The sequence below is a fragment of the Camellia sinensis genome, chromosome 11 (assembly GCF_055761805.1).
Source record: "Camellia sinensis isolate YWXY chromosome 11, ASM5576180v1, whole genome shotgun sequence".
NCBI lineage: Eukaryota > Viridiplantae > Streptophyta > Magnoliopsida > Ericales > Theaceae > Camellia > Camellia sinensis.
In genome coordinates this window covers 156,426,954-156,450,714 of record NC_138971.1, presented here as the reverse complement: position 1 = coordinate 156,450,714, position 23,761 = coordinate 156,426,954, and the positions used below count along the sequence as shown (strand labels likewise).

Here is a 23,761-nt window from a genome sequence, read left to right as displayed (position 1 = left end):
AGATCATATGAATGCAGTTGTTCGAATACTTCGATACTTGAAATCAGCCCCAGGGAAAGGACTTATGTTCTCTAAGAATAATCATCTAAATATTGGTGGTTACACAGATGCAGATTGGGCAGGCAACAATACTGACAGAAGATCTACTTCGGGATATTTCACCTTTGTAGGAGGAAACCTTGTTACTTGGAGGAGTAAGAAACAAAAGGTCGTGGCTCTTTCTAGTGCAGAAGCTGAGTTCAGAGCGATGAATAAGGGACTTTGCGAACTCCTTTGGTTAAGGAAGTTACTTACAGAATTTGGTTTCCCACCTGCTTCAGCAATGGAATTATTTTGTGATAACAAAGCAGCCATTAGTATTGCTCACAATCCGGTCCAACATGATCGTACAAAGCATGTTGAAGTGGATCGACATTTCATCAAAGAAAAGCTCGAGACTGGGATAGTTCAGTTTCCGTTTGTTAAATCAGAAGATCAACTGGCAGACATGCTAACTAAAGGCGTGTCAAGTAAAGTGTTCTACAACTCACTCGACAAGTTGGGCATTAGCGACATCTTTGCACCAACTTGAGGGGGAGTGTTGGCATGAGTTGTAAAATGAGAGTGAGTGTGGCATGAGTTGTAAAGCAAGTGTGCATGTGGCATGAATTGTAAAGCAAGAGTGCATGTGGCATGAGTTGTAAAGAAAAGGGATTGTCTAGAATAAACTCTGTATGATAGTCTATATATATGGACTTGTATTTCATAGAAAAAAAATGAATAAGAGCTATACAGTTGTTCCATGTCTCTACAGAGATATCATACATTTTCCAATAACCCAAGTAATAAATAAATACAGCCAAGTTGCTTCAATAAGTGCGAAAACTTAACAAGAAAAAGAGGGAGTTTGGTAAGCTTCTATTATCTGTTCAGCATTTGACCGATGATCTAAATCTTTTAAATACCTAATTGCATTCAAATTGAAGGCAATGTACATTTCTCACAAACACTGGTAATCCCCTAGCCTCAACAAGGTCAATGATATTCTTATAATTTCATGTGAGCTTTGGACATATCTCATGATGAATATAATTTAAAAGAAAACAAATTAGGAAGGAAAAAAAAAGTATACAATTTGGTGTGAGCTTGTGAGATAATAAGATCACAATTCTAAGTTAAATATAACAAAAAAGGGTGCCAAAGAAGCAAAATATTCAATCTTTGGCTTCAAGACAACATCCACAGCTGAAGGTGCATGCAAATTCAATATAGAGGTGAAGCAGATTAAAGATGGCTACTTTTGAAGCCTCAAACCATGAAACTCTCAGCCTCTCACACAATGAGTATAAAGAACCATAAATTAGCCCAAATATATTGGGTTGTGCAAACAAATGAGAAACCAAGAGTAGAATAATAGATGGTGAGTAACCTAAACAACAATTAATTCAAATCCTTAAAACTACAAATGTGGCCAACATTTTTAGCACATCCATGATCTTATAACAATTGAATCACATATAATCTAATCAAATGCCAGCCAAATTCCTTAAATTAGACTGATCATCACAAAAAATAATTGAAACATACTGAAAATTTTCAACTCAAAAAAAAACAAAGGCATAAATGGGAGAGGGGGGGTAGCTGATCAAGAAGAGTACCAGACTCGCGTTCTTGTTCCCTGATTATGACATTCAGCAGCGTTGTTAGATCTCACAAACCCAATTGGAGCTATTTTCTCACCAAGAACTAATTCATCCTTGTTTCTAATTTTCCTAAATACCCCCAAATTCTCTTCCATTTCTTTGCTCTTTTGTTCACAGTTAAACCCCTCTTCCACAAATTCACTTCTTCTAAAAGGATAGCCTTCGAAATCATCGCCTGTATTGAATTCCGGAGACTCATACACATAGCTTGAGAACCAGTTTCTGATGTCAGGAGGCTCTAATAAACCAAAAAACAAATGAATCAAACTCGAAATCTTCTAAATAAAATGATTTCCTAGCTGGAAAAAAGGTGAAGAAATTTATCAATAAAATGCCAAGATTTCACCTTTCTTTTCTTTAGGTTTTCTGATCAAACAAACAGGGCTTATGATTCACTATAAACCTAAGGTTGTGCTTGGATCACGGATTTGGGTAAAGATTTGAGAAGAGAAAAAGTGGGTGAAATATAAAATGAAATATAGTTACATTTCACATACCTTTTCCCTTTCTTTTTCTAAATCTCAACTCAAATTTATAATCCAAACACAATCTAAGTCGTCTTTTGAAAGAAGAAACACGTACCAGAAGGAAATGAAAGCGAGCTCGCAGTACCCAGAACCTGCAAACGATAGCTTTTTTGTTATAAGTTTCAATGCTCTCTTTGGTTGCTGAGAAAAAGGAAAGGCAAACTTGGAACATACAAAGGATTTTCATTTCTAGGCAACCAAACAGAAGGAAAAATTACAATTACCTCAGAATTTGAAAATTGGGTATCTGGGTTTGAATGTTTAGCCATCTTTCTCTCTCTGTAAACGAATTTTCTCTCGCAGCATTTGTTCTCTCTCTCTCTCTCCAGGGTTTCATAGAAAGATGAGAGGTTTTTGTGTAATTTTTCAAATCTCGCGGGTATCGTTGGCGCCAAAAGCACCTTGAAAACTTCAATACTGGGAGGAAAGAAAGTGTAAAAATTACATTTTAGATAAATAGTACTATTTTGGATAAAATTGGGAATTATAAATATATGGAGGTGCAAGTGTATTTGTGTTAGAATGCAAATGAAAAGTTGTGGAGTTATGAATGTGTTGATAATTTTTTTCACCTTTTCCCACCTATATGTAATTTCCTTATAAAATTGAAGAAAAATCATTGATAAGTGGGGGCCAAAAATTTTATTTACAAGAAAAAATGATAAACATTATAAATATTTATAATTAAAATTATAAATTTTTTCACTTATTTGTAAATACATTTTTTCTATTCCACTTATCATTGATTTCTCCTAAAATTTACCCTCTTGTAATTATTGGTAATTATACTTGAACCTCTTGCATATCATAGTATGACACTTAGACTGTATTTGGTTCATAGATTTAAATAGGACTGTGTAAAATACTATCCAATCCGCTAAAATCGCACCGATTCGCATTAATCCGCACCGCTAATCATGATTTAAACTTTAAAATTTATAATCCGTCAACCGAGTCGCTCCGCTCCGCTACTCAAATCATGATTCAAAAATTAAACCAAATGAAATTATATGCATTTCGGATTAGGTCTCCATGAATAACCACTTAATAGGGTCTCTATTGCCATCTCTAGACCCAAAACACTTTAACACCGTTCCATCATTTTTCAGTCAATAATTAACAATTAAAAAAAAAAAAAGATCTACTAAGTATCATGTGCCAATTTATATTTTACATTTTTAGCCCTCGTTTGGGAAGAAAAAGTTTAGGGCTTTTTGGCTAAAATAACCACAATAAAACAAAATAGACTAAAAAATCAATAAAATAAAATGTCACATCCAAACTATAATTATTTCATTTTTTCTTTCACAAAACTCAAAAAATCCAAAAAAATCCATTATAAACAATACTTTTTAACCTCAAGCTAAAATAGTCAAAAAGCCAACCCACATCCCAAACAAACTGATATCTTCTACTAGTTGGGTCTCTAATCTCTTTATTTTTCTCTCTCTTTTATATATGGTATATTTTGAGCAATCCTTTTAGATCATTTTCATAACCACCATTATCTCAAGATACTAGAGGATTAATGACTAAGAAAAATTAAGTACACAGAAAGGGTATACAGAATAGGTCACAAACAAGACACAATGGTGGGTTTTGCTTGTGTGGGACCCACATGTGGGACTCATCCTTTGTGTTTTGCCCGTGACCCATCCTGCGCACCATTTATGCAATGATGGATTTGGGGGGGCTACGGGGGTGGCCGTACCCCTAAAAATTTGAAAAATATCATATATTATATTAAAAATTTTAAAATTATAAGAGTTCGCACCTCTAAATTTTTTTTAGATAATTTCAAAATTATATACAGTAGCCTCCCAATTTTTTAAACTACAAAGTAGCCCTCCAAAATTGTAATCTTGGATCCGTCCTTGCATTTATGTGTTTGTAGCAAAGCTCTAATGAATTTCTATCTCTAATAATCCTTTTAGATATTTTCCATATCCACGGTTATCTTTACCGATATTCATAAGTCCCATACTATAATCTCCTACATCCGAAAATGCTATAATGTATTTGTACATTGTAAGAAAAGTTACGATTTTCGTAATAAAAATTAAGAATTTTTTGTGATAAAAGTTACAATTTTTGTGACGAAAATTATGAGTGGTGAAATTACGATGTGCACTTAAAAGTTACGTACAATTAAAGTTATACTTTTTTTGATAAAGTTTATGCATTTTGTGAGAAACAAAATGTTATAGTTTTTGCGAATAAAAAAAGTTATATTTCCTTTAACAAAAGTTATAGATTTTGTGATAAAATTTATAATTTTTTATATAAGGTGCATACCATATGCACTCAAAAATAGTGCATATGATATGGTAGCTTTTCCCCTCATTTTTAGTTTTGGTTTAAATTGACACAGGTAGTTTTTTCCGTCTAAACTCACAAACACAATTTTTTTAGAGTAGGTCTGGTTTTTGAAAAAATAAAGTGAAATTAATAAAATAAAATAAAAAGGCAATTTTATCTCTATGTTCTCCGAATTTAAAATTATATTAAAATGTTATTAAAAATAAATTAAATTAAAATATAATTAAAGATTAAAAATATATATATATATATAATTAAAAAAATTAAATTAAGATACTAAAAATTACAATAAATAATTAAAAATTTAGAATTGATTGTAATCTGGAACAGTTGAAGTGCGCCTACACCGTTAACAAGAAGTGTTTATTTCTAGTTCAAAAATAAAAAATAAAAAATAAATGTTTATTTTAGTAAAAAGTAAACAAACATTGCCTATTAAAGTGTCAACGACATTTACAATTCTTATCTTCGAAGCAAGTTAAGCAGTATCTTTAAAGCGAGTTAAGCATTAAGGTTAAGTTTGTATAGACTAAATAAGTGTATTTTTTAATTTTTTTTTGTATTATGTGTAAAAAAAGTAGAGAGGAGATGTTAATTGATGTGACTCAAAAAAGATAAAAAAATAAAATAAGTGCATTTTTTTAGTTTAGCCAAACTTGACCTAAGTTTAAACACTAGGAAGACAATTTGTAAGAGTCATAATTAAATTTTAAACATTAGGAAGACAATTTGTAAGAGTCATAATTAAAGGGGGGAATTTACTAAAGTTTCCCCTTCCCTTTTATTTATTTAATTCTAATTGAGAATTACATTGAGAGCTTCATTCATGCTATTATTGAAACACAATTCATAGCAAAGAATATCTATTCACTTTAAAACTTGAAACAAACATCTAAAGTAAAGTTGAAAGTCCATTATCGGGAGGTGGAGAATGTCCGACGCAAAGGCTATTTGTGACAACCCTCACCACTGATTAGTGCTAAACTATGATTAAGCATGTTAAGTAACTGATTGACCAAAATTCTGAACAGATTGATTGAGTGTATTAGTTTAATTGCAATCTATCTATTTGACTGCTAAATGATCTGTTTATGTTTTATGTTTTAAACTGCAAATTGAAGGCCTTATCAGCGGCTGAATCTGAAATTGATTAGTGTTTTATGCTAATTAGAATTTATGTGATTTTATGACATGTTTAATTGAAATTTGATTTGGTATGATTAAATTGGATTAAATAATGTTAAATTACATTAGTTTGAATAAAGTACCATTTTGCCACTTAGTGGGCCACTTACAAAGGCACCTTGAGACTTATTCAAACACATGTCCTTAGCCATTTGAGACCCATAACCGAGTGAGAGAGAGAGAGACTTGAGAGAGAGTTGCTTCATCTAGAGAAACTCTTGGAGAATTGGAAGAATTGAAGTGTAGATTGCATAATTGAGCTTTTAGACTTGAAATTGAGGACCTAAGGTAGGAGAATCATCCTCTTGAACTTGTATTTAAGTTGTATCTTCCATGTTTCATGAGCCTTTAGTGATTAGAGTCTAGAATTGGTTCTAAATGTTGAATTGAAGCTTAAATCATGCATGCATGTACATGTTCTAACATTTTGAGGTTGTTTTCATGGAAATTGCTACATGCATGTCCATATCTTGATTATAGTTCATGAATTCATCATGTGTTTTTAAAGGATTGGCTCATTTGTTCTTGTATTAGAAGCTTTGAAGTTGATTAAATTCATGCATGTTGCATGTTCATCATGTTCTTGAAGTTTTGTTTGGAAATGGGTTCAATTGAACTACCTTTGGGCTTTGATTTTGCGAATTGATCTTTGAAACATGTCATATTATGAGTTTTAAAGTGTTTTTCAGAAAAATAGTCCAAAAGGATCGAATTTGATGCTTTAAATGTTGAGTTTCATGCTTGGAGGCAAATTTGGAAATTCCAGATTTTGGATCCACGCTCGAGAGAGGAACTCTACGCTCGAGCGTACACTATGAGTTCATGCAGTCCGCTCAAGCGAGTAAAGTAACGTTCGAGCGTGAAATGCGTGTATCCAGTACTTTGCATGCGTTTACAGTTCGCTCGAGCGAGGGAATGCACGCTCGAGTGAGGACTTGTGTCTCACGCTCGAGCGGGGGTCGAGTGCCCGTCGAGCGTGAATTTCATGCATCCACTACTTTTACAGTCCGCTCGAGCGAGGAAAGTCACGCTCGAGCGGAGCTCCTTTGTCTGCATGTCTGCTCGAGCGTAGAAAGCCATGCTCGAGCGAGACCCCTATTTTCTAAAAAATTTGAAAAGTGTTTTAAAGTGCATCTTTGCATCCTCATTCCATCCTAGGCATTCCTAAGCCTAGTTTAAGGCATCTTAATGAGGATAATGCTATAAAACCACACCGAGTCAAGTTAGGGACTAAGTTATTGTTTCCCAAACGTGCAACTTAGTGTGTGTTCATCCTGTAACTGTGTAGGGTTGGCATCCGAGGACGCTCACTAGCCTATCTGTAGCTTAGAACTCTGTGAATAACAATGTTGTAAAGATATATTCAATCATGAATATTTTCTGAATGATCAACTGTATTGCTTTTTGAAATGATATTTCTTACTGAATGAATGCTTGTCCTAATTGCGAACTGTATTCGTGGCATCCATAGCAATTTACTGTTACTGTACTTTACTGCTACTGTCACAAAGATCTCTGTTGGTTCCCATGTTTGGAACCACTACTGTTTACTGATATGATGGCCATCAATTGACTGTTCGGTCTGTTAAGACCTACCGTACTGTTTGCTATTGGATGCACCACTTATGACTGCTATGATCGAATAACTGATATATTGTACAAATGACTGTTTTTAATACTGAAAGGACGTTCATTCCTAACCTCTTTACACATATGTTATTCACTGGGTTTTAGCTCACTGTTTATATATATATATATATATATAGGTGTCCAGGCACCAGATCGGAGCTAGGAGGTTGGGTTTAAACTCCTTTTTGTCAAGCTAACCAACGTGCCTCACAGTGAGGTTCCAAGTGTGTCCAAGCCAAGGCTGCTTCAGGGTGTTTTAGATTCCCCCTTTCTGTCTCTATTTTGTATAGACTGTATAGACTTGTACTGTACTGTTATGGTAGGGATTTGGTCCCTAACCTGAATGCTTGTATATGATGTATGTACATACTGCTTTTGTTCTGAATGTGAATGTGTTATGAAAAGTCTTTTTGCATACAGACTGTCACAGCTTATTGGACATCTTTCATTTACTATTTTGGCTTCCGCCAGCCCCTGTACTCTGTATTACTGTTATTACTGATAAGCAGGCCTTCGGTAATCACGGATTACTGGCCGGTTACGGTGCTAAACCTATAGGGACGAGTTTGGGTCGTGACACTATTACCTAGTGGAGTGGGTCGAAATGCTTTTGTACCAATAAACCTACTAGCTTCCTAATTGAGTGGTGGAATAGAATGACCGACTCCAAGGCTACTACCTGGTGCTTGGCGGAGTAGATCGAAAAGCTTTCTCACCAGTAAACCTATTAGCTCCCATATTGGGGGGTGGAGCAAAATGACCAACACCAGGGTGTAGACACTTCATTTTTGACCGCCCTTAAGACTTGAACGCCTCATGGTGAACACTCAATGATGAATTAGTACGCTACGCAAACATTCGATTTCTTCAGCAAGGAGCCTCGGTTTGAATTTTCTCTGTGAAAATGTTAAGGGACCTTAACTATTATGAAAATATTGTATGTCATTTATCTTATAAAATCTTAATATCATGGACCTTAAAAAAATGGGATATTTACCAATAAATTCCATCTCACAAACAAGTACTCCAATTAGTCCCAAATTTTTTCTATTGATCTGTTAAGTCTTATTAGTGGAGAGTTTCTTTCCGTGTGGTCATATTTTTTATTTTGGTAGTATTTTGGTGGACGGCTATACCCTTTTATTAATGTGACAGGTATGATGTGATACTCCAATGTGATAGATATGATGTGATACTTCAATGTGACAGGTATAAATGTGACACTCCAGCGATGTAACACTCCAAAAAAATTAAAAACTCCCTAGTATACTTTTCCTAAATGTAATAACGTAATGAGTATGATGTGACATTCCAAAACTTTTACTCCAAAAAAATTAAAAACTACTTAATGTACTTTTCCTAAATGTGACAACGTGATGGGTATAATGTAACACTTCAAAAAAAATAAAAACTCCTTAATGTAATTTTATCAAACGTGACAATGTGGCGGGCATGATGTGACATTCTAAAAATAAATAAAAATTCCTTAGTGTATTTTTTTTAAACATGACATGTGATATTTCAACGTAGCGGGTATGATGTGACACTATAAAAAAATTAAAATATTTTTAATGTACTTTTTTCAAATGTGACATTGTAACGTGACAGGTATGATTTGATACAAAAAAGCTCTTTAGTGTATTTTTTTCCAAATGTGACACTCCAATGTGGCGAGCAAATAAGTCATTATATATCCAAAAAGACTAGATGGATCATAAGAAAAAATATGAGACTATATGGATTACGAGTCCAAAATATGGGACTTATTGGTCAATCTCTCAAAAAAAATTCCCTATAATTTTTCTTTTAAATATATTTTCTAATATTTTAAATATTTTTATTTTTTTAATATTTTAATATTTTTAATTTTTTAAAATATTTATTTTTAAAATTTTAAAGAAATTTGGATCGCTCGTATATATCTAAACCATAACAAATTATTTGGCCAATACTTACAAAAATAACAAAATATTTTATTTCAAAAAAGAAAGCTTTTTTGATAAATTCTCTTTCTAAGAGTTTTATTCCATCAAACCCATATTTTTTTTGACTATTCCATTAGATCCTATTTGAGGTAAGAAGACCAAAAATACCCTTAATCTCTCATGCTCCCTATTAATGTTGATATTTAATGTTGATTGTCATGATGTTTTGATAGTTCCCATGCATCATGATGTTGACTGTCATTATATTCATATTAATTTGAAGTGAATTTTTGTCATTGTGCTGTCAATTACATGATGTGAATATTCACATCATTATATTAATTTGAAATAAATTTTTGTTATTGTGTTATCAATTACATGATAGGAATATTCATACTAAAACGTACGAATGTGAATGTTTACATCACTACATTAAATGATAGAGAATGTTCACATGTTGTGAACGTTCAATCACTACATGTTGTGAATAAGAATGTGTTGTCAATTAAAAATATAATGAACATTATTTTTAATGTGTTGTCAATTAAAAATAAAAAAGTTCACATGTTATGAACGTTCACACCACTACATTAGATGAGAGAGAATTTTTCAGAAAGGTGTTGTGAATGTTCATATCAGATGAAAAAGAATATTTACATTATTTTTAATATATTGTCAATTAAAAATATATTCACATTATATAATAATATAAAATAATAACATCAATATTATTTAATTTGTGTATAAAATTTTCTATGCCTTGGTCCTTTCTCTTCTCTCTCCTCTCCCAAACATTAAATATCAATACTAAATATAAGGGCATAAGAGTCTAAGAAAATAGTGTGAATAAAAAAAAATGACCGTATGGAATAAAAGTATAAATACATAGGACTAAGTGGGTTAAAAAATTCATTCATGGACTTTTGGGGTTAGAACACTTCTAAGTGGGATTTATCAATAAAAATCCATTCAAAGGAATAAAAAAATATTGTTTCAAAAAAATATAAAATAAAAATAATTTTAAAGAACAAAATAAAAAAATATTTTTTTGAATTTTTTTAAATAGTGTTTTGAAAAGAGTTTGGTTATGAATTTAAAAAAAAAAAAATTGAATTGAGTTTTGAATTATATGTTTAATTTTAAATTTGAAAAGAGTTTTAAAATTTTTTGATCCAAATGTTTGATTTCATCCCCCTCCCTGGACCGGATAAAAAGAAGAGCATTATTTTAAATTCGAGTGGATGGATTAATAACGGTCCCTTTAGGTGATACATTTTTTTGTTGGGTATATTTTTTTAGTAGAGTATGAGACCCAATTGGTTTCTTAAAATATTTAATTTGGTTTGGTGTTGGTTATTGTGAGGACATATTTTGTGAATGACAACATGTGACCAAGGTGACACCGAAATGTCAGCCGAGGTGCCACGTGTCTTGGTCATGATGCCGAGGTTATCTGCGAAGGTACCAAAATCCGAGATGAGTGGATACGGGACAAGAGTCCTAGAACTGGGGAGGACCTTAATATGGATAAAGATAGAACTCTTAGGTAGTTTATCTCTATCCGGCTGGGAGTCCTAGACGAGCATGAAGTCAAAGTCTATTAAAGCTAGGCTTCTATAGGGATCAGGTTAGTGTTGGCTATAAAAGTAAGGCACCATCGTGGGTCTAAGGTACACTCTTTGTATCCTGGTTAGTGAGTTAAGCACTATCTGCTATCTTTGAGAGATAACTGAGTGCTGACTTGATCGTCGGAGTACCCCCGGATGGATGAACCACCATCGGAGTCTAATCTTTTCTGTGACAGGTTGTTCGGGCGTGATCTATTTTGCATGTGCTCTCCTGCTTAGTTCCTGTTTGGCAGTGTGGTCGGAAATCAGCACCTACAATTTGGTGCCGTCTGTGGGAAACGTAAGGAGAATAGATGGCTAATGACGGACAAGAAGAAAAGATTGGGGACGACATCCCTAGTGGGAGTGGTAAAAACACCGATCCTAACGTTGAGGAGGATAACTATAATGAAGAACCTCGGTGTAGACACCTCATTTTTGACCGACCTTAAGACTCATACGTCATCGATTGAGCGCTCGGTGATTGCGCATGTTGTGCTCGTTCTGAGGTTACGAAGTCTCAGCTGAGAGCCTTGCCTCCGGACTTCGGGACTCTTTTGTGCTTTGCCTCAGTTTGTGAACCAGGTTCTGTTTTCTCTTCCCGAAGGGAGGGAGAGGTCTCGTAGACCATCTCTCAGTGGCCGTAGGCTACTTTTCGTGGTCGTAGACCACTGTTCCCGTTTGGAGACCAGTTTTCGATTTTCGAAGTCATCGGCCGTGCGCCTCGGTTCGGGACCGCTTAACTTTCTCCGTTTGCTCCGATTTTTGGCACACACCTTGTTTCCTCTCTGTAACAACCCTCATACTGTTTACCGATTAATGACTGATTGAGTACTGATAAACAGTGATTACCGTTAAACTGAACTAATTATGACTGATAATTGGACTGGTTAAAGTACTGAACCGACTGACTGAAAACTGGAACTGAATTGACTGAGTATGTGTGTTAATTGGTATTCTATCTGTTTGATTGTTTCTTTGATCTGTTCACGTGTTCTGTTTAAACTGCTAATTGAAAGCCTTATCGGCGGCCGAAGTCGGAACTGATTGATGTTTTATGATCATCATAATTAATGTGATTTTATGGTATATTTATCTGAAAACTGATTAGGTGTGATTAAATTAGATTAAATATTGATCAATTGCTTAAGTTGGCCTTATTTACCAAACTAGCCTTAAGTGCCCACTACCTCATACACCTTTGAACTCATTACACTTGAATCAAAAACCATCTCCTCAGCCATTTCCCTTCTCATTGCCGACTAGAGAGAGAGAGTAAGAGGAAAAGAGTGATCCAACTTGATTCATCTTTAGAATTGCTTGGAATTGGAGGAATTGAAAGCTTAAGTGCATAATTGAACCTCTAGACTTGCATTCAAGGAACCTAGGTAAGGATTTCATCTTCTCATTCTTGTGTTTGAACTAATTCTTGCATGGTCCATGTTAAATTGTAGAGCTAAGTCATGCTTTAGTTAATGCATGTTGATATAGAGCATAATTCATGCTTGCATGTTTGAATTGTTAAGTTGAGAGTTGGTTTCATGGTAAAAGGGTGCATGCATGTCCATAACTTTGTATTGGTCCATGTTTTCAATTTGTTTTTGGATAAATTGGCTCACTAGAGCATGTTTTGAAGCTTTGAAATGATTTGAATTCATGCATGTTTGCATGTTCATCGTATTCTCGATATTGGTTTGAAATTGGGTTTGAATTAAACACCCTTGGGCTTTGGTTTCTCAAATCGAGCTTTGAACCATGTTATTCTATGTGTTTACAAGTGTTTTTCCAGAAATTAGCCCAAGAGGATCGGTTTTGATGCTTTTGAACTTGAGTTTGAGCTTGGAGGTGCAATCTGGGATTTCCAGATTTCGCACTCCCGCTCGAGCGGAGTTAGAGACGCTCGAGCGTGGAATCCAAGCATCCAGCATCTCTGTAACAACCCTCATACTGTTTACTGATTGATTACCGTTAATCACCGATTACTGTTAAACGGAACTGATAATGACTGATAACTGACTGATAAATGAACTGACTAAAGTACTGAAACGACTGACTGAAAATTTGAAATTGGAATCTGAATTAACTGAGTATATGTTAGTTAATTGCATTCTATCTGTTTGATTGCCTGATTATCTGTTCATGTTTACATGTTTAAACTGCTAATTGAAGGCCTTATCGGCGGCCGAATTAGAAACCGATTGATGTTCCGTGACCCTCATAATTAATGTGATTTTATGGTATATTTATCTGAAAACTGATTAGGTATGATTAAATTAGATTAAAATAAGCCAATTAAAGAGTTTGCCATATTTACCATTTTGCCACTATCTCATATACACACACTTGAGCCTTATACTTGAATCAAAACACATTTGCTCAGCCATTTTCTTGTCCTTAACCGACCAAGAGAGGGAGAGGGAGAGAAATTGAGTTCTACCTTGAAAATTGCTTGAAATTGGTTGAGAATTGAAGTGTATTTGCACATTTGAGCTCCCTCACTCCTAATTCTACAAGACTAAGGTAGGACATCCATCTTCTTGTGGCTGTTCTTGAGTTCATTCTTGCATGATTCATGTTAATTTGTAGAGCTAAGTCATGATTTGGTTCATTAATGATGGATTGAAGATCATTTCTTGCATGCATGTTAGTATTGTTGCATTTTGAGGTTGATTACATGGACATTAGTGCATGCATGCTCATATTGTTGTTATAGACCATGTTTCCAACTGGTTTGAAAAGAAATGAGCTCATTTGATCAAGCTTTGGAGCTTTAATTTGGTTTAAAACTCATGCATGACATGTTTGAATGTTGTTCTTGAAAATGGGTTTGAATATGGTTTTAATTGACTCACCTTTGGGGCTTGAATTCACAAATTGAGCTTTGAAACTTGTTATGCATTGAATTTAATGATGTTTTCCAGAATTTGGGCCCAAGAGGTCGAGTTTGGAGTGGTTGAATGCTTGGTTTGAGCTTGGGAGGCAAATCTGGAAATTCCAGATTTGGCTTCCTCGCTCGAGCGAAGGATTACCCGCTCGAGCGAGCACCTTTGTCCAGGGCTCCGCTCGAGCGACCATCGAGCGACGATCGCGCGTAAAATTTCAGCATCCAGTACTTTTACTGTTTTGCAGACCGCTCGAGCGAAGGATTCCTCGCTCGAGCGAAGACTTTGATTTTGGACTTACGCTCGAGCGTAGAAAGTCTCGCTCGAGCGAGGCTCCTATTTTCAGCAAGTTTACAAAATGTTTTCTAAGTGTATTTTTGCATCCTCATCCCATCCTAGGCATTCTTAGGCCTAGTTTAAGGCATCTTGATGAGGGTATCATTGTAGAACACACCAAGGCATATTAGGGATTAAGTTATGAGATATTCCCCAACTGTGTAGCTTAGTGTGTGTTCAACCTGTGAACTGTGTAGGGTTGGCAACTGGGGAGATACGCTCTAGCATACTGTAGCCCAGAACTCTGTGAGTAACAATTGTGTAAAGATATGTTCAAAATGATTATCTTCTGAATACTGAACTGAACTGTTTACTGAACTGATACTGTTTACTGAATGAATGTATGTCCTATATTCTGAACTGTATTGTGGCATCCTTAGCACCTACTGTTTACTGTTACTGTTACAGAGATCTCTGTCGGTTCCCTCGTGGAACCACTACTGTTTGCTGACTGATGGCCATCATTACTGTTCGGTCTTTCGAGACCTACTGTTACTGTTATGCTAATGGATGTACCACATATGACTGTTTACTGTACTGAACAACTGAAATACTGATTGAATTGAACTGTTTTCATTACTGTAAGGACATTCATTCTAAACCCCTTTACGCTTTATGTTATTCACTGGGCTTTAGCTCACTGCTCATATATATATATGTAGGTGTACAGGCACCAGACCGCAGCTAGAGGCGTCAGGGTTACTCCAGTTTTGTCAAGCCAGCCTTTGTGCCTCACTGCGAGGTTCCGAGTTGCCATGCTATGGCTCGGGGGTGTTTTGTCTGTTTTCCCCCTTCTGTACTGTTTTACTGTTTTGTATAGACCGTACTGTTTTGTACAGACGGAATGTTTTCTGTACTGTTCTGTAGGGTTGAGTCCCTAGTTGAATGGATGTGAATATTGTACATACTGTTCTGTACTGTTTATGTGTGATGTATGAATAATCTTTTGCATGCAGACTGTCACAGCTCATTGGACATTGTTTAATTACTGTTTTGGCTTCCGCCAGGCCCTGTACTCTGTTTTACTGTATTTCTGTTAAGCAGGCCTTCGGTAATCTCGGATTACTGGCCGGTTACGGTGCTAAACCCATAGGGCCGGGTTTGGGTCGTGACAATCTCTCTGCACTGTTTTACAGTCCGCTCGAGCGGAGGATTGGGCGCTCGAGCGGAATCGCGTGTCTCAAGCTCGAGCGGGCGTCGAGCGTCCGTCGAGCGGAGATTTCACCCATCCAGCACTTTTGACTGTTTTGCAGAACGCTCGAGCGGGTAATTCTACGCTCGAGCGGGTGCCTTTGTCTGCATGTCCGCTCAAGCGGAGTTACCTACGCTTGAGCGGGACTCTGTTTTCTGAAAAATCTGAAACTGCTTTTAAAAGTGCATCTTGGCATCCTCATCTCATTCTAGGCATTCTTAGACCTAGTTTAAGGCATCTTGTTGAGGATATAGATGTAGAACACACCGAGGCAATTAGGGATTAAATTATGATATTTCCCAACTGTGTAGCTTAGTGTGTGTTCAACCTGTGAACTGTGTAGGGTTGGCGACTGGGGAGACACGCTCTAGCATACCGTAGCCCGAACTCTGTGAGTAACAATTGTGTAAAGATATGTTCAACTGATTATCTTTGAATACTGAACTGAACTGTTTACTGAACTGGTATTACTGAATGAATGTATGTCCTTTATTTCTGAACTGTACTGTGGCATCCTTAGCACCTACTATGTACTGTTACTGTTACAGAGATCTCTGTCGGTTCCCTCGTGGAGCCACTACTGTTTACTGACTGATGGCCATCATTACTGTTCGGTCTTTTAAGACCTACTGTTACTGATATGCTAATGGATGTACCACATATGACTGTTTACTGTACTGAGCAACTGAAATACTGATTGAAATGAACTGTTTTCATTACTGTAAGGACATTCATTCTAAACCCCTTTACGCTTTATGTTATTCACTGGGCTTTAGCTCACTGCTCATATATATATGTAGGTGTACAGGCACCGGATCAAAGCTAGAGGCGTCAGGGTTTTCCAGTTTTGTCAAGCCAACCACCGTGCCTCACTGCGAGGTTCCGAGTTCGCCATGCTATGGCTTGGGGTGTCTTTTCCCCCGCTAGTCCCTGTTACTGTTTGTATTACTGTACTGCACTGCTGTACTGTACTGTTATCAAGGGATTAGATCCCTGTACTGAATGTCTGTAAATGCTTGTATAGCCTGTACTGTTGTGATTATATGAATGCATGAAAAATCTTTTTGGCATACAGACTGTCACAGCTCATTGGGCATTGTTTATTTACTGTATTGGCTTCCGCCAGGCCCTGTATTCTGTTTTACCGGATTACTGTTCTGCAGGCCTTCGGTAATCTCGGATTACTGGCCGGTTACGGTGCTAAACCCATATGGCCGGGTTTGGGTCGTGACACTCTTTCTAGAGGGACACTGTGGCCCAGGAGACCACCTTCGTGGTCGCACGCCACTTTCGATGCTTAACAGTCAGTTTTCGGGGCACCCGGCTGCGCGTTTTGTCCCCCAAACCCTCGTTTTGTATCCGTCTTGGTTCATTTTTGGCATGGACCCTATTTTCATTATTTGGAAGGTGGTACAAGGGTGGGAGACCACCTTTTCTTCTTGGAGACCACTTTTCCCCACCGGTCGATTTTTCTTGTCAAATAGCTGGTCTCCTTGACTTTTGAGCCACAATTACTGGTCTCCCACCATACCACTAGCTTGCATTGAGTTGGGAGACCACCCCTAGAGGCTGCTGACCAGCTTTTGAAGCTTGAACCTTTTGACCCTGGTCGGCCGACCAGGGCAGGTGGTCGGCCAACCACTTGAACTGGTCGGCCTACTTCCCCATTTTCTGTCTCTGTGAGTGTGTGCCAGCTGTGCTAGCTGGAGAGCACAGACTGCATCCTCCATACACGTGTATGGAGGATTGACAACCTTGTTTTGGCTTCTTAAAGAAGCTTGGCCCTTTGGTCTAAGCTTCTAAGAGAAGCTTGAACCCTTTTTAGCTTCTTGAAGAAGCTTGACCCTTTGGCTCTAGCTTCCTCAAGAAGCTTGACCCTTTTTGCTATAGCTTCCTCAAGAAGCTTGGACCTTTGCAAAAGCTTCTTGAAGAAGCTTGGACCTTTGTTCCTCTATAAGAGAGACCCTCTCCCTCATTTGCAAAGGTTCAGAAAATTTGTCTAGGGCATATACACCTCCCTCTTTATATCTCTCTATTTTGGTCTCAAAAGTCCATGGTTCTTGCACATTTACACTACACCTCTTAGCCCAACACCTCCAACACCAACATAAGCTTCTTGGAAGGTCTTGAGAGGTCCTAAGGTCTGAGTTTTTGGCTTCAAAGCTGCTGGAGTTGCTGAGCTTCAAGGGTAACACTTATTTCCCTCTTTTGGTCTTTATTTTGTTTCATCTCTTAGCCATACTTGTAAGCATATTTGGGTTTTATTATAAACTGAAAAAAGTCTGGTTTTGAAGTCCTTAACATGTTTGTTTAAGACCATTTTTCTGTTGGGGGTCATCTAGCCCCTTATATGCTTCATTTCATCTTGTTTTGAGCCATGCATTAGGGCCTTTTCAGTGGTTATTATGCTATTTTGAGCACCAAAATCAGATAGGGGTGACCCTCTCACCCCTTGTCTTGTTTACTAGCATACTTGGCCTAACAAAGGGGCCCTTATTTGCATGCTTCCAAGCCATGTTTCAGGCCATTTTTGGTGGGTTTTAGGACCTGCATAGGCTCTTTCCAAAGCGCTTTTTGCCATTTTGGGTGTTCATCTTGCATGTGTAGAACAACCCTCTTTATAGCCTATCAAAGGGACATGTCATTCTTGCATGCATTGGTCAAGTTTCAGTGGGTTTTTGGGCTTCATTTGACATGCCATGATTCTGTTTTTGACTGGTTTGGTGGCCTCTCATGTGCTTCATATGGTTGTAGTGTAAATCATGGTTCACTAGCTTGTATTGCATGATGTTTTGGCCCTCTTTCCTAGCATATTTTGGCCATGATCCAAACTAATTTTATTCATATTTTAGGCTGCCTTAGCTCTGTTTGAAGTGTTTTGGGTCATACATGCATTGTTGTATATGGCCATAGTTCAATTTAAGCTCACTAGCTTTGCATATTGGGTCCACTAGCATGCGTTGTTTGGACCCTTGACATGTTTTGGCATCATCAAGCATGATATTTCAGAGCATATAAGGTTGCCATATTCTCATGTTCATCACTCATTCAATGGTGTTGTTTGGTGTAGCTGTTAAAATAGATTATAGATTATACCTTAACAGATTATAGATTATGACTTTAATCAGAAGCTGTTAATCTGTTTGGTATAACTGTTGGATTATAGATTTAAGTTACTGAGTAGTGTTTGTTAAATAAGCTGTGAAGTAGCTTTTTCAATTAATTTTTATTTTTTATTATTCACTATTTGTCTAGATTTTTCATAAAAAATAATAATAATATTTTATAGTCCATTTGGGTCTTTTTCTATTTTTAAAAAAATAAAAAATAAAAAAATCTAAGAGTATAACTGTGAATTAACATGTCCACAGCAGAAGCTGATAATCAGAAACAAGGGGTGAGCAGCTTCTCAGAATCAGCTTTTTTGACTTAAAATAAGTTATTAGAATCAGAAGCTGTTTGAAATAAGTTTAACCAAACAATCCAAAATAACTTTTTAAAATCCAAAAACCATAAGCTGGCTAAAAAAGCCCCACCAAACACCCCCAATATGTTTGAGAGTTGTGCTTGTATGCCTTATTTTTTAGCCTTAGCATGAGCTTCATTTCTATGCATTTTGAGCCATCATCTTAGGCCATTTTTCCACTATCTTGGACCTGCCTAGGGTCTGTTTGGGGCTGGTTTTGCCAGTTGTGCATTGCTTTGTATACCTCTAGTGTAACGCACTTCACTAGTTTCGGTATTTGGGCCATCTAGCATGCATTGTGTGACATATTTGCATGATTCGGGACCATCTTGCATATCATTTCAGAGCTGGAAAATGTATGATTGTATGCTATATTTCATCCCTTGCCATGCTTTGGTAGAGTGGCATTTGATGCCTTAGGTTCGAGCCTTGGCATTGTGCATGCTTATGTGTGTCTTGTTGCTTTGATTTCATCATGTTTGGCCACTGATTTGAGTGTGGCCGAGGCCCATTCACTTTGGTTTAAGTCCATCTTGCATTATGTATGCCACATAGTCCATGTTGTCGCATGAATTGATCTTTGCATTGAGCATGCCTTGTTCACCTCATTGTGTTTGTTAGTCTTCACATGTGCATTGTGTATGCCATAGTTTAGTCCATGTGCATTGAGTATGTCATGTGTAGTTCATAGCATTGTGTATGCCATTTGCATGCTTGCATGTCATTCCTTGCATCTTTGTATCATTTAGTTGCATTACATTAGGATTGCATGCTAGAAGTTGCATTGAGCATGCCATTCTTGTTTCATCATGTTGGGGATATGAGCTAGCCCAAACACGGGAAACGAGGAGCGTTTCATACTCCAAGTCATGAAACGTGCCTCGATTCCCAGTCGCCAACACTCTTGACTATCCATGATAGAGTTGTTGGCTTTAGATGCTTATTTGTGCATTCATGTCACATTAAGTCGTGCAATCCGACTCCTCGACCATCATGCATCGAGATGCGTGATTGGTGGTCCAAGGATCGAGGGTTATACTCCCTAGAGCCTATGCTATGACAGGGAGAGTGGTCAAGCACACATTTGTTGAAAATACCTTGCCATGCTTCTCTATTGCTTTGTGTTGCAGAAAACCAGAATCCAGGGGCAGAAAGTGGTCGGCCGACCAAGTTTTCTGGCAGGCCGACTACCCTTTTTGGTCTCCACCATAAAAGGGTGGCTGGCAGGTGGTCTTCCACGCCATTGGCTGGTCGGCAGTCCTCCCACAACTTCCCAGAGTGGAGTTTCAGCCTCTTGGAGCTTCGTGCAAGTTTCTGAAATAAATTGCACGCAAAGGTGGGATAAAACATCGCGATGGATTTCCCGACGAGGCGACTCGAGCATGCATGCATCCATTGTCATCCAAAACAAAGCCGAGGCAGTTACATTCATTTAGTTTACATGCTTACTTAGCTAGTTTGTTAATTAGTTAATGTCGTGTAATAATTAGCTGTAATTCGTTATTCATTCGGTTGTGTATTATTTATTCGGACCTTCCGAGGAGGGCAATGTTGTAATAAGTGTACGTGTGTGCGATGTATGTCTCCCAACCCCACGTCTTTCTCCATTTTATTTACCTGCTTATGATGGTTAGTTTTAGGGCATGTTTCATTTAGCACCTATATGTTCGCATGTTTGCATCCATTCATCTGTCTTGCATGCACCGGGCTCGGCGCATCATACTAACTGCATTGTATTTCAATTCCAAGTTGAATACATGTTATCTGTTGCATTTCATATGCCATGTTTAGAATAGCCGAGCCTATCTTAGTTGCATTTTACATGTGTTAACATGAACTAGGATCATGCATTGATTACTAACTAGTTTCTGTTTTGGCTTGGAGTACTCGGTGAGTGTTTATGCTTTAGCATCCTTGCATGCGTGTGAGTGATTGCCATGATAGTATGCTTACCGTGAGGCTATTTTCTTATGTGATATAACTACCTGAATGCCTGTGGGTGGATGTTGGGTTATTTGAATTGGAACAATGCATTGAATGAGAGCTTTAAGCCCACTTGAGAGTGGAAAAATCCACATCTTAGCCTACTTGCGAGTAGCACCTTCAAACCATTTTTCAAAGCAAACATGAGATGTTTTGTTCCAATTCAGGCGACCCAGCCTATACTTGTATGCTGTACGCATCATATCGTAATTCTAGGCTAATAATCGGAATAAGAGCACATATGTTTTCAAAACTCGATATAATGCTTAGTAGTGGCCGATCTTTGATCGGGCGAGCGGGGGTGCTCATAGCTGACCTTTCCCAATCGTACTCAAGTTCCCGAACCGAGGCAACTTTGGTGATGACGGACACGTGGCCTTAGGCAACGAGTCAGGGTTTTCTAAATTCCCCCCAAAATAAATATTTAGGTGGCGACTCTGTATCTGGCAAATCAGTCCATGTTTGACACTTCTTTCTAAAAATCAGTTTTTCAAAAACGATTTGCCGGATTTGGACTCTTTGATGATTCATTAGTCTTGCATTGCACTCTGCAAGATTAGATACAGGACCGTGACATTGAGTCCTGAACTGTAGTAAGCCCAAATGAACAAAACGGGATTCCCTCCCGGGACGTTCGGGGACGTCTATACTAGGGATAAGAATCCCGGAGAAAAGGACGTCGGCCAAGAGGGACACGTATCGAAGAAAGCATGTCAAGGCGAGTATTACAACGAAAGCGACCTCCAGGTATGGAAAGATAAATGCTTGAGGAGGGACGACGAGATTAAAGGAATGGAAAACAAGTTGGTAGACCTACAATCGGTTGTCAACTTCATAATGCAGAATAACATCATGCAGCCATAGTTTTCATTGAAAGACACGCCGATTCCAGCGGCCAAGAACGATGCCCAAAAAGGGGGACATAAAGGAATCCCTGCAGTCCCTCAGCATGACAGGGCAAAGGAGCATTCGCATTGGCCTTCACAGGAGGTCGAGTGAGGAGAATCGATGAGAGGAGAGTCTTAGAAGGCACATCGTACTAAGGAAACTTGCGTCAAGGAACATCGGCATGTTCAAGGGAATGAGCTTTGTTTTGACACGATGAATGAGGAGAGGTCCAAGAGGACTCATAAATGTTTTAAAAACCGGACCGGTGAACGAACCGGAAAAGGCATCGGGTGGACGGGTCACCGGTTCAACCGTCGGGTTGAACCGGAATCGAACCGTGACGTAATAAATATATTAAAATTATATTTAAATAAAAATATAAGTAATAAAATTATAAATTAAAAATATTAAAAATATTAAATTATCTTAAATATTTGTCCTAATATTTTTTTTACTGAAAAATATAATAATATATTTTAAAATATTATTAATTTCAATTTTGGAAGATGAAATCAAATATTTAATATTTCTTCCATATGATTTTAATTCAAATAATTTGATTGAAAGGAAAGCAAAAATTTTGGAGGGATATCAAAATTTCAATATTCCCTCCAATACATTTGATTGAATCCCACATGGATTTCTTGAGTTTTTTTGAAAGAATTTTTTTCTTATAAATAGGTGAAAACTTTCACAATAATTTCATCAAACTCTTAATGGGATTCCTCACAAGAGGAGACCCTTGAAAAAGAGTTTCAAATTAAAATTTTCTTATATTTTATATATATATATATATATAAAATAAGAAAGAAAGAAAAGAAAGAAAGAAAATAAAAAAAAACAAAGAAAAAATTAAAAAAAAAAAATTGAAACCGGTCCGGTTCGATCAACCCATGACCGGGTCGACCGGTTCACCGGTTTTCAATAAATAGGCCGATTTTTACAATTGGTCGGTTTAAGGGGGCTGACCGGACCGGAACCCCATCCGGTCACCGGTTCAATCGGTTGAACCGGCCGGTCTGGTCCGGTTTTTAAAACCATGCTCATAACGACACTGGGAGCAGCGCACCAAAAAGGCTGAAATCCGTTGACAGCTTGTAGCTCGGCTTTTCCGCACCCCCTTTCGGAAACTCAAAAAGAAGCCCTACAGTTCGAACTCCTGCGGTTCTGAATCTAATCTCACAAGTGCAATGTGAAATTGATAAACACTAAAGAGTCTAATTCCGACAAATCTTTTTGGAAAATCGATTTTGAATAAAAAATGCCAAAATTAGACTGCTTTGCCAGATACAGAGTCGCCACCTAATTATTTTATTTTTGAAAAAATTTAGGAAACCCATGACTTATGCCAAAGGCCGCGTGTCCGTCATCACCAAAGTTACCTCGGCTAGGGAACTTAGGTACGAGAGGGGAAGGTCATGAATTGAGCACCCCCGCTCACCCGATCAAAGATCGGACTCTACTAATCATGATATAATTTTTATGTACATTATGTGCTCTTGTTCCGATTATTAAGCTAGCTTTACTATGTGATGCGCACAATCAAGTATAGACTAGTTTGCTTAAATTGGAATAATTCAATTTCATGTTTGTTTTGCGAAAAGGGTTTGAATTTTCCACCTCAAGTGGGCTTAAAGTTTGTGAATTTGCCACCAAATATAGTGGGCTTAAAACTGATTTGCCACTCCACAAAGTGGGCTTAAAACTTACATTTATTGAATCGTTGCAATTCAAACAACAAGCCTTCATCTACAGGCATTCAAACAGTTTAGTCAAATAAGCATTTAGCCTCATGGCAAGTATGCTAATCATGGCAATCACTCACACTCATGCCAGTATGCTAAAGCACTAAAAACTCACCTAGTATTCCAAGCGAAGAAGATACGAGTTAGAAAAATATGCATGATTTCCTAACTATGCTAAATGTCTAATGCAACACATGCAATAATACAATTAATAGGCTCGGCTACTAATATGACATATGTGGCAATTCGATAACATGCGGTTAAACACGTATTCAAAGAATTATTGAAATGGCAATGCAGTTTGAATGATGCGTAGAGTCTTGGTGCATGCAAGACAAGATGAATGGATGCAAGCATAAGGTGTGCTAATTGAAACGTGATGCTCCTAAATTAAC

General features: G+C 37.2%; 2 protein-coding genes across 3 annotated transcripts in view; both read right to left on the bottom strand.

Moving 5' to 3' along the window:
- LOC114312019 (ATP-dependent caseinolytic protease/crotonase family protein) overlaps positions 1-23,761 on the bottom strand; it is a 232,281-nt gene that overhangs the window by 7,020 nt on the left and 201,500 nt on the right. The window contains exons 1-3 of one of the 2 annotated variants that reach the window (XM_028258182.2): positions 2,434-2,628; positions 2,265-2,301; positions 1,638-1,920 (exon numbers count right to left, since the gene is read on the bottom strand). In XM_028258182.2, coding sequence (XP_028113983.2) covers positions 1,638-1,920; positions 2,265-2,301; positions 2,434-2,478 — 365 coding nt within the window. In that variant the 5' untranslated portion in view covers positions 2,479-2,628. Of the gene's footprint in view, positions 1-1,637; positions 1,921-2,264; positions 2,302-2,433; positions 2,629-23,761 lie in introns of those variants that run through there. The other variant, XM_082895941.1, reaches the window with a different exon arrangement.
- The window catches only part of LOC114319152 (uncharacterized), a 171,660-nt gene that overhangs the window by 19,674 nt on the left and 128,225 nt on the right, over positions 1-23,761 (bottom strand). The gene's annotated exons all lie outside the window — the stretch shown is intronic.